General features: G+C 42.5%; 1 protein-coding gene across 2 annotated transcripts in view; it reads right to left on the bottom strand.

The window, feature by feature from the left end:
* The window catches only part of LOC110534849 (rho GTPase-activating protein 26), a 134194-nt gene that overhangs the window by 75276 nt on the left and 46959 nt on the right, over positions 1-11959 (bottom strand). For both annotated transcript variants that reach the window (XM_036989705.2, XM_036989703.2), the window contains exons 2-6: positions 9473-9568; positions 9022-9083; positions 7315-7386; positions 1328-1429; positions 691-801 (exon numbers count right to left, since the gene is read on the bottom strand). In XM_036989705.2, coding sequence (XP_036845600.1) covers positions 691-801; positions 1328-1429; positions 7315-7386; positions 9022-9083; positions 9473-9568 — 443 coding nt within the window. The remainder of the gene's footprint in view (positions 1-690; positions 802-1327; positions 1430-7314; positions 7387-9021; positions 9084-9472; positions 9569-11959) is intronic.

Here is an 11959-nt window from a genome sequence, read left to right on the forward strand (position 1 = left end):
AACAGTAACAGTAGTACAGTAACAGTAGTATAGTAACAGTAGTACAGTAACAGTAGTATAGTAACAGTAGAACAGTAACAGTAGTATAGTAACAGTAGAACAGTAACAGTAGAACAGTAACAGTAGTACAGTAACAGTAGAACAGTAACAGTAGAACAGTAGAACAGTAACAGTAGTATAGTAACAGTAGAACAGTAACAGTAGAACAGTAGAACAGTAACAGTAGTATAGTAACAGTAGAACAGTAACAGTAGAACAGTAACAGTAACAGTAGTATAGTAACATTAGAACAGTAACAGTAGTATAGTAACAGTAGAACAGTAACAGAAGAACAGTAACAGTAGAACAGTAACAGTAGTATAGTAACAGTAGAACAGTAACAGTAGAACAGTAACAGTAACAGTAGTATAGTAACAGTAGTACAGTAACAGTAGAACAGTAACAGTAGAACAGTAACAGTAGAACAGTCACAATCGTAGGGTTGCAAAACTCCAGTACCTTTCCCCAAATTCCCAGGTTTTCCAGAAATCCTGGTTGGAAGGTTCAGGAGGGAATAAGCAGAAAATACGTCTTTCAGAAAGGATTTCTGGAAAACCTGGACGTTTTGGGAAAGGTACTAGAGTTATGCAACCCTAATCAGTATACAGTAAAATACAGCAGATGCTGAGGGCGGTTGGCATTCTCACTCACCGGCTCTACGAAGTCAAACATCTTCCTCTCCTGGACTTCCTGCACCTTGAACACATACTCCAGAGACACCTCATAGAAATGCTGCCGCACGTGGTCCACCTGACTGTCTGCCTGCACAACACACACGTGACTCTGTTGGAACTAACGTTCAGGACACACACATCACCTCAGGATTGAAGTGAGACAACTCACAAACACATGAACACTTAAAGGTAAACATGGACCTACTGCAGCAAGCGAAAGGTGTGTGCTTACTTCATGGAAACATGGACATACTGCAGCAAGCGAAATGTGTGTGCTTACTTCATGGAAACATGGACATACTGCAGCAAGCGAAAGGTGTGTGCTTACTTCATGGAAACATGGACCTACTGCAGCAAGTGAAAGGTGTGTGCTTACTTCATGGAAACATGGACCTACTGCAGCAAGGGAAAGGTGTGGGCTTACTTCATGGAAACATGGACCTACTGCAGCAAGGGAAAGGTGTGTGCTTACTTCATGGAAACATGGACCTACTGCAGCAAGGGAAAGGTGTGGGCTTACTTCATGGAAACATGGACCTACTGCAGCAAGCGAAAGGTTGTGCTTACTTCATGGAAACATGGACTTACTGCAGCAAGGGAAAGGTTGTGCTTACTTCATGGAGATGTGCTTCTTTCTTCTTTGCTGATAGACTCAGGTGCTTCTCCAGTACAGCACAGTACTTTTCCGTCTCTTTGTCATATTTCTTCTTGGCTTCCTGTGAGACATCAGTAAAAAGGTCACCAACCGTCACTTTGTTTCCTCTAAAGTCCTGGACACCACACACAGCAATGTGTATTTTTAATTAACCAGGAAGCCCAATTGAGGTCAGAAGACCTCTTTCTTAAAGGAGACCTCTATATCAGACATATGGCCCATTTCCAAAAAGGATTTAACCTGGTGTTATACCCAAAAGACTCAGACTTGTTCTGTTTCAATCTATGTGGGCCAGCACCCATGCTTTACTGGCCCGTGGCTCCGATGGACTTGTCTCACTTGGGGCCAAAGCCAAGCCACTGGTACTGCAGCTTCAATTTACATAACAATGGCTAACTGTGGACCTTAACACCTTCTCACAAAGCAACCGTTTTGATTATGCAGGGTTGTTAATTCTGCTTTTTACAAGTTCTCACTGTCAGCCCCAGCTATGGAAACACAATGCCCCTAGTATATCATAAGGGTGTATACACTAGTGTAACACTGGTGTTACAGTCGAAAAGCAGCAATAGATCTCTGTTTTGGCATCATCACTGCTACACTCTTAGATAAATGGGTGCCATCTAGAACCTGAAAGGATTCTTCAGCTGTCCTAATAGGAGAAACCTTTGAAGAACCACGTTTGGTTCCAGGTGGAACCCTTTCGGGTTCCATGTAGAATCCTTTCCACAGACGGTTCTACATGGAACCCAAAAGGGTTCTAACTGGAACCAAAATGGTTCTCCTATGGGGACAGCTGAAGAACTCTTTTGGATCCCTTTTTCTGAGAGTGTAGCTTCCAACAGAACATCATTTTTCAAGAGTCGTGGGTATTATTGGTATGTCCAGAGCTCAGCTTCACCGACAAACCTGGAAGCACATGTTGTGAGACACAGGTTGAAATCACAAGTCCTCTAGGGCTGCTGAAACTAACAGAGACAGCTCACAGCTGGTGGGAAAACAATCGACCACTTTATACTGAACCTCTGGTATTGAGGTCATCCACAGACAGACATACAGACATAACAGGGTGTGTCAGTACTAACACACAGTACAGTACTCATCACCCTGGGGCACATTGACTGTGTCCACACCTGCGACTGAGTGATGTCATAATCCCTGTCCACCCAGTCACATGACCCAGCTTTTCAAAACCAGCCAGTTTCCACAGGAAGTAGAACCAATCAACCCTCCACAGAAAAGAATGACCACAACAGCTGCTCAACACATCACTTCGAAGCATCATAATATAGCAAACTAAAGTCATTATTTTAGCTCTAACCCTTCATAATAAATGTACCTGCATCATGGCTGTTACACACTTTTGACATGCTTCAAGGCCGTGCTATCCGGGATCCTTGGGATGTCCCTATCCCCCATTGAAGTTGAAATGTTGAATGGTTAAGGTTAGGTACAGGTTATGGTTAAGTTTAAGGTTAGGGTAGGGTTAGGGTTTAGGATAGGGACTTCCCAAGGATCCCGGATAGAACTGACCTACGTTTCAATGTAGGCTTTTTGAGTTAAAGTATCCTTCCAAAAACACTAAATTATTCTTCAAACATTCAATTAACATACACATCCTTCTAACTTAGGCTTCATGGTGTGAAGTACATTCACAAAGTTAAATCAATTTAATATCACTCTCAATATGATGTCTGTTACCTTTCTTCATTAACAATCAACCAGCTAAATCCTGATAAAGCCCTTCATGTATTACCATTATTGGCCAGGTGGAGGCAGTGTCTTATCACATACTTATCACTCAGCTCTGGCAGGCAGAGCAAAGAGCAATTTAGACACACTGAGGTAGTGTAGGGAGATCTCTGAATGCGGTGATGATTTAATAGAGGGATGCTCCTCCCTGCAGTGCATACATTACATAGTCTACCCTACAAACATATAACTTATACAGTTGAAGTCGGAAGTTTACATACATCTTAGCCAAATACATTTAAACTCAGTTTTTCACAAATCCTGACATTTAATCCTAGTAAACATTCTGTCTTAGGTCAGTTAGGATCACCACTTTATTTTAAGAATGTGAAATGTCAGAATAATAGTAGACAGAATGATTTATCTCAGCTTTTATTTCTTTCATCACGTTCCCAGTGGGTCAGAAGTTTGCATACACTCAATTAGTATTTGGTAGCATTGCCTTTAAATTGTTTATCTAGCGTCAAACGTTTCAGGTAGCCCTTCACAAGCTTCCCATAATAAGTTGGGTGAATTTTGACACATTCTTCCAGATAAAGCTGGTGTAACTGAGTCAGGTTTGTAGGCCTCCTTACTCCCACAGCTTTTTCAGTTATGCCCACAGATTTTCTATAGGTTTGAGGACAGGGCTTGTGATGGCCACTCCAATACCTTGACTTTGTTGTCCTTAAGCCATTTTGCCACAACTTTGGAAGTGTGCTTGGGGTCATTGTCCATTTGGAAGACCCATTTGCGACCAAGCTTTAATTTTCTGATTGATGTCTTGAGATGTTGCTTTAATATATCCACATAATTTTCCTTATTTTGTGAAGTGCACCAGTCCCTCCTGCAGCAAAGCACCCCCACAACATGATGCTGTCAGCCCGTGCTTCACGGTTGGGATGGTGTTCTTCGGCTTGAAAGCCTCCCCCTTTCTCCTCCAAACACAACGATGGTCATTATGGCCAAACAGTTCTATTTTTGTTTCATCAGACCAGAGGACATTTCTCCAAAAATTACAATCTTTGTCCTCATGTGCAGTTGCAAACCGTAGTCTCGCTTTTTTTATGGCGGTTTTGGAGTAGTGGCTGAGCGGCCTTTCAGCAAGGCCTGAACTTCCTTGCTGAGCGGCCTTTCAGGTTATGTCGATATAGGACTCGTTTTTACTATGGATATAGATACTTTTGTACCTGTTTCCTCCAGCATCGTCACAAGGTCCTTTGCTGTTGTTCTGGGATTGATTTGCACATTTTGCTTCAAAGTACGTTCATCTCTAGGAGACAGAATGCGTCTCCTTCCTGAGCATTATGACGGCTGTGTGATCCCATGGTGTTTATACTTGCGTACTATTGTTTGTACAGATGAGCGTGGTAACTTCAGGCGTTTGGACTTGTGAAGGTCTACAATTTATTTTCTGAGGTCTTGGCGATTTCTTTTGATTTTCCCATGATGTCAAGCAAAGAGGAACTGAGTTTGAAGGCAGGCCTTGAAATACATCCACAGGTACACCTCCAATTGACTCAAATGATGTCAATTAGCCTATCAAAAGCTTCTAAAGCCATGATATAATTTTCTGGAATTTTCAAAGCTGTTTAAACTTCTTAGGGCTGCAATTCCGTTAACGGGATCGATATGACAACAGCCAGTGAAAGTGCAGGCGCCAAATTCAAAACAACAGAAATCTAATTAAAATTCCTCAAACATACATGTATTTTATACCATTTTAAAGGTAATCTTGTTGTTAATCCCACCACAGTGTCCGATTTTAAATCGGCTTTACAGCGAAAGCACCACAAACGATTATGTTAGGTCACCACCAACTCACAGAAAAATTCAGCCATTTTTCCAGCCAAAGAGAGGAGTCACAAAAAGCACAAATAGAGATAAAATGAATCACTAACCTTTGATTATCTTCATCAGATGACACTCATAGGACTTCATGTTACACAATACATGTATGTTTTGTTTGATAAAGTTCATATTTATATAAAATAATCTCAGTATACATTGGCATTGTTCACTAGTTCCAAAAACATCCGGTGATATTGCAGAGATCCATTTTACAGAAATACTCATTATAAATGTTGATAAATACAATTGTTAGACATGGAAATATAGATATACCTCTTCTTAATGCAACCGCTGTGTCAGATTTCAAAATAACTTTACGGAAAAAGCTAACCATGCAATAATCTGAGACGGTGCTCAGAAAAATATATACATATCGGCTAAGTTGGAGTCAACAGAAATCAGAAATAACATTATAAATATTCCCTTACCATTGACGATCTTCATCAGAATGCACTCCCAGGAGTCCTAGTTCCACAATAAATGCTTGATTTTTTGATAATATCCATTATTTATGTCCAAGTAGCTACTTTTGTTGGCGCATTTAGTACACAAATCCAAACGCTCGTGCAGGTCCAGCCGAACTTCGCACGAAAACTTTAAAAAGTTATATTACAGGTCAAAGAAACTTGTCAAACTAAGTATAGAATCAATCTTTAGGATGTTGTTATCATAAATCTTCAATAACATTCCAACTGGAGAATTCCATTGTCTGTAGAAATACCATGGAACGCAGGTTACTATCATGTGAAATGCGCGTGACCAGGACCTGGCTCTCTGCCAGACCACTGACTCAAACAGCTCCCATCTGGCTCCACAACACTGTAGAAGCCTCATTCAAGTTTCTAAAGACGGTTGACATCTAGTGGAAGCCTTAGGAAGTGCAACATAACCAATTTCCCACTGTGTCGTCAATAGGGGCTGGGTTGAAAATCGACCAACCTCAGATTTCCCACTTCCTGTTTGGATTTCTTCTCAGGGTTTTGCCTGCCATATGAGTTCTGTTATACTCACATACATCATTCAAACAGTTTTAGAAACTTCTGAGTGTTTTCTATCCAATACTAATAATATGCATATACAGTATTAGCAACTGGGACTGAGGAGCAGGCCGTTTACTCTGGGCACCTTTCATCCAAGCTACTCAATACTGCCCCTGCAGCCCTAAGAAGTTAAAGGCACAGTCAGCGTAGTGTATGTAAACTTCTAAACTTGTGATACAGAGAATTATAAGTTAAATAATCTGTCTGTAAACAATTGTTGGAAAAATGACTTGTGTCATGCACAAAGTAGATGTCCTAACCGACTTGCCAAAACTATAGTTTGTTAACAAGAAATATGTGGAGTGGTTAAAAAACTAGTTTTAATGACTCCAACCTAAGTGTATGTAAACTTCCAACTTCAACTGTATGCAGTGGCACAACCGGGACAAAGTCAGTTACCTGCCAACCTGAAGGGGAAACGGATCATATCTGAGTGATCAGTGCATTTCCTAACAATCAGTGGATACGTTCAAATGTAACAGACAAATATGTTGTTTTTTTGTCTTTCAAGGCTAAACAGGGATTATAAAATGGCTACATGACCCAATACGGACTATAATTCCCCTCATAATCTACGAGGAATTGTAAAATCACACAATGACCCCATAGTAAGGATTAACAGGACCTTTAGTGGGGGGATCCCCCCAATAGTGTGCAACTGCAACCAGCAATTCGGGGCGTTTCTGCATGTGGGCATTCCTGCACAGCAGGAACGCCACCCCTCGAGCATCCCATTAAGTCCTTCATGAACACCCCCCCTCTCTTTGCATCCTATTGGTTCATGCATTGCTATTTAGCTAGATAGCACATGAGGTCGCCCCTGCCTCCCGCCATCTGTGTACAAGAGAAAACCTTACCCGACAGGCAGGGCCAAAGGACACTGTCTACCAGTTGTTTCTGCCTCCCGCTAGCACAGCAGGTGGGAGGCTGGGGCAATACCATGTACTTGATGGTTACTGACACAGAGTGCTTGCTAGTTAGCAAGCCAGCACACAGTGTCGCTCCCGCCTGCTATGTATCAGAGTAATCCTTAGGACTAGCTGGCTAAACTAGCACAGTTTCCTTCGATCCTGTCTGCGGAACAGCTGCCCTTGCAGTTATTATCAGAACTGCGGGAAAACAGTGCCCATCTTCTGTGGGGTTTATAGGCTGCTGGCATTCAACGGTATTGTGCATTAGCGCCATCTACTGTACCGGAGTGCCCCCACCTCCCGCCTGTCCTAACTAAAATAAATTGTAATATAAATATTAGTATGCTGTAAAGCCCCTTATTGTGGGCCTCAATTTCACCCTTCTAGGGGGTCCAGTCATAATATATACTTACCTTGGCAGCACTGATCTGCTCCTTCCTGAAGCGCTCCAGCGGCATGATCAGCACATCATTGGCATTTTCAATCTGAGCAGAGATGCAGCGATCAGTCACGACACAGCTGATCACACAGGACCTCACTCCCTTTGACTTTTTCCACATTTTGTTACATTACAGCTTTATTCTAAAATTGAATAAATCGTTTTTTTCCCTCATCAATTTACACATAATACCCTATAATGACAAAGCAAAAACTGTTTTTTAGGAGTGCTAATTTACTAACAACGGAAATATCACATTTACATAAGTATTCAGACCCTTTACTCAGTACTTTGTTGAAGCAGTAACTACAGCCTCCAGTCTTCTTGGGTATGATTATCCAGCTCTGTCAGGTGATGCTACAAGCTCGGCACACCTGCATTTGGGGAGTTTCTCAAATTCTCCTCTGCTGATATTTTTAAGCTCTGTCAGGTTGGATGGGGAGTGTTGCTGCACAGCTAATTTCAGATCTCTCCAGAGATATTCAAATCAGGTTCAAGTCCGGGCTCTGGCTGGGTCACTCAAGGACATTCAGAGACTCCTGCAGCCACTCTTGCATTGTATTTCTTAGCTGTGTGCTTAGTGTCATTGTCCTGTTGGAAGGTGAACCTTCGCCCCAGTCTGAGGTCCTGAGCACTCTTGAGCAGGTTTTCATCAATTACCTCTCTGTACTTTGCTCCGCTCATCTTTCCAACAATCTTGACTAGTCTCTCAGTCCTTGCCACTGAAAAACATCCCCACAGCATGATTCTGCCACCACCATGCTTTACCGTAGGGATGGTGCCAGGATTCCTCCAGATGTGACGTTTCCATTCAGGCCAATCTTGGTTTCGTCAGACCAGAGCATCTAGTTTCTCATGGTCTGAGAGTCTTTAGGTGCATTTTGGAAAGCTCCAAGTGGGCTGTCATGTGCCTTTTACTGAGGAGTGGCTTCCGTCTGGCCACTCTACCATAAAGGCCTGATTGGTGGAGTGCTGCAGAGATGGTTGTCTTTCTGGAAGGTTCTCCCATTTCCACAGAGGAACTCTAGAACTCTGTCAAAGTGACTATCGGGTTCTTGGTCACCTCCCTGACGAAGGCCCTTCTACCCCATTTGCTCAGTTTGGCTGGGCGACCAGCTCCAGGAAGAGTCTTGGTGGTTCAAACTTCTCCCATTTAAGAATGATGGAGGCCACTGTGTTCTTGGGGACCTTCAATGCTGCAGACATTTGTTGGTACCCTTTTCCATATCTGTGCCTCGACACAATCCTGTCTCGGAGCTCTACGGACAAATCCTTCGACCTCATGGCTTGGTTTTTGCTCTGACATGCACTGTCAACTGTAGGAACGTATATAGACAGGTGTGTGCCTTTTCAAATCATGTCCAATCAATTGAATTTACCACAGGTGGACCCCAATCACGTCGTAGAAACATCTCAAGGATGCTTAATGGATGCACCTGAGCTCAATTTCGAGTCTTATAGCAAAGGGACTGAATACTTATGTAAATAAGGTATTTCTGTTTTTTATTTATAATACATTTGCAAAAATGACTTAAAACCTGTTTTAGCTTTGTCATTATGGGGTATTGTGTGTAGATTGCTGAGGGGGAAATGTTTTAATCAATTTTAGAATAAAGCTGTAACGTAACAAAATTCAATGGGTCTGAAAAGTTTCAGAATGCACTGTATATCTGACACTCACCATCCGTGTCCTCTCATCCTCCAGGTTCTGCAACACTCCAGCAAACTCCTGTAGAGACTTTGCTGTAGATGGTTAGAGGCAGACAGACAGACAGACAGGGTGGAGGGAGGGAGGGAGGGAGGGAGGGAGGGAGGTTAACAATAAATAATAAGCCAGTGATCATACTGTACACAATCTAACATTCAACAAGTGTGACTTTGCATAACAAGGTTATTCGTTTGAAATCCTAGTTGACATGCTTGCTTTAGAGCAGGTTGTGTTTTCAACTAGAAAGCTACTGATTGTTCCATCCCTGCTCTAGACCAGGGTTTCTCAAACTCTGTCCCGGGGCCACCCCTGGGTGCACATTTTGGTTTTTGCCCTAGCACATTTTGTTACACGATTTGGACACTGGTGATGAGCTTATGCTGGTGCTGAGTGTGTAACTACAAGCTTCTCAGGGCGAGCTCACCAATACATATCTCGTCATCCGTTTCTGCATCTCCTATACACTGGAACTTAAACTCGTTGAGAGACTCTGCAAATTTCCTCTTGGCCGTGGACAGATCTGAAGGAGGACAGAGAGAGGGCAAGTCACGTTAACAAAAAGAGGGAGGCGTATGGGCATCTTTAAAAAACAATGCATGAGGTGTTAAAGGCTCCTTCCTTAGCTATGTCCTCTGCACAGTTTGTGTGTCAACCATTCTCACAGAGAGAGAGGAAGGAAGGGAGAGAGAGAAATTGACCATGCTTGTGTAAATAGCATGAGCCCTTCATGGGGCGTACCTGTAGGATTTGCAGTTGCTTGCCAGTCTGAATCATTTTTAACTGAGGCCCTGTAACCTGGTACTTTTTCAGAAATACTGAATGCCTCAGCATATCAAAGAAGCTCTCGACTCAGCAGTGAGACCTCAGAGCTGGCTATAAAACGCCAATGGTTTCAGAGTTTGCTCTCATAAACTGAGTCTCCTGACTGAGTTTAGACTATCTCGTCACATTGTAAAGATGACATGAACATATCTGTAGCAAAGCATAGTGACATGACTCTAGTGCTAATTGCACTGAGATTTGTATTTAATAGGGATCCCAATTAGTTCCTGCCAAGGCAGCAGCTACTCTTCCTGAGGTTTATTAGGGATCCCCATTAGTTCCTGCCAAGGCAGCAGCTACTCTTCCTGGGGTTTATTAGGGATCCCCATTAGTTCCTGCCAAGGCAGCAGCTACTCTTCCTGGGGTTTATTATGGATCCCCATTAGTTCCTGCCAAGGCAGCAGCTACTCTTCCTGGGGTTTATTATGGATCCCCATTAGTTCCTGCCAAGGCAGCAGCTACTCTTCCTGGGGTTTATTATGGATCCCCATTAGTTCCTGCCAAGGCAGTAGCTACTCTTCCTGGGGTTTATTATGGATCCCCATTAGTTCCTGCCAAGGCAGCAGCTACTCTTCCTGGAGTTTATTATGGATCCCCATTAGTTCCTGCCAAGGCAGCAGCTACTCTTCCTGGGGTTTATTATGGATCCCCATTAGTTCCTGCCAAGGCAGTAGCTACTCTTCCTGGGGTTTATTATGGATCCCCATTAGTTCCTGCCAAGGCAGCAGCTACTCTTCCTGGGGTTTATTATGGATCCCCATTAGTTCCTGCCAAGGCAGCAGCTACTCTTCCTGGAGTTTATTATGGATCCCCATTAGTTCCTGCCAAGGCAGCAGCTACTCTTCCTGGGGTTTATTATGGATCCCCATTAGTTCCTGCCAAGGCAGTAGCTACTCTTCCTGGGGTTTATTATGGATCCCCATTAGTTCCTGCCAAGGCAGCAGCTACTCTTCCTGGGGTTTATTATGGATCCCCATTAGTTCCTGCCAAGGCAGCAGCTACTCTTCCTGGGGTTTATTATGGATCCCCATTAGTTCCTGCCAAGGCAGCAGCTACTCTTCCTGGGGTTTATTATGGATCCCCATTAGTTCCTGTCAAGGCAGCAGCTACTCTTCTTGGGGTCCAAACACATAAAAGAAGGATAAAACAGTACATCATGTAACATTGTTACACCGCTACATGTCTTTAATACAAAATGTATAATACCACCATACAACAACATTACAATGTGTGTGTATGTTATCGTGTGTGCGTGTGTTTGTACCTGTGTGTGTGTCTCTTCACAGTCATCGCTGTTCCATGTATTTTTATCTGTTTTTTAAATCTAATTTCACTGCTTGCATCAGTTACCTGATGTGGAATATAGTTCCATGTAGTCATGGCTCTATGTGGTACTGGACCTGGGAATTGAGACCTCTGCTGGCATGTCTTGTGGCGTATGCATGGGTGTCCGAGCTGTGTGCTAGTAGTTTAAACACTGCATGTACCTGAGCACACATAGAGGTACCTGGACTGCTTATCGCAAAGGTCAAATATATAAGTGCCCATTTGGGGATGTGTGATTTCTGATTGTCTTAACTCACCAGCTGGGCTTCTCAGTCATTATTTTCTTCACCTCACACAGTAAGTCAACAAAGTCATTTTTCTCATCTATTCAAATTATAATAGTTCCTCACACTATTTGAAAAATCTTTCCAACACCATCATCCCCCTTGATAGTCAGCATCGCTGATAAATAGGCTTTACATTTTTATTTCAGCTTTATTTAACTAGGCAAGTCAGTTAAGAACAAATTCTTATTTACAATGACGGCCTACCAGGGAACAGTGGGTTAACTGCCTTGTTCAAGGGCAGAACGACACATTTTCACCTTGACGACAGACAAGGACATAATTTTGACTCGGTTAATGTTGTCAATATGAAAATGCGACACATCCTCTCCAAACTGGCATTTCTTAATTTGTTGATTAAATATTTATAAGTAATAACCTGAATAATCATAATAAAATGATAAGAACAAAGTGTAATGGCTTGTTTCAAACAGGTTTTATTCAGAAGCATATTTTTAATTTGACCTTTATTTAACTAG

The sequence above is a fragment of the Oncorhynchus mykiss genome, chromosome 10, assembly GCF_057628025.1.
Source record: "Oncorhynchus mykiss isolate SJ-2025 chromosome 10, ASM5762802v1, whole genome shotgun sequence".
Classification (NCBI taxonomy): domain Eukaryota; kingdom Metazoa; phylum Chordata; class Actinopteri; order Salmoniformes; family Salmonidae; genus Oncorhynchus; species Oncorhynchus mykiss.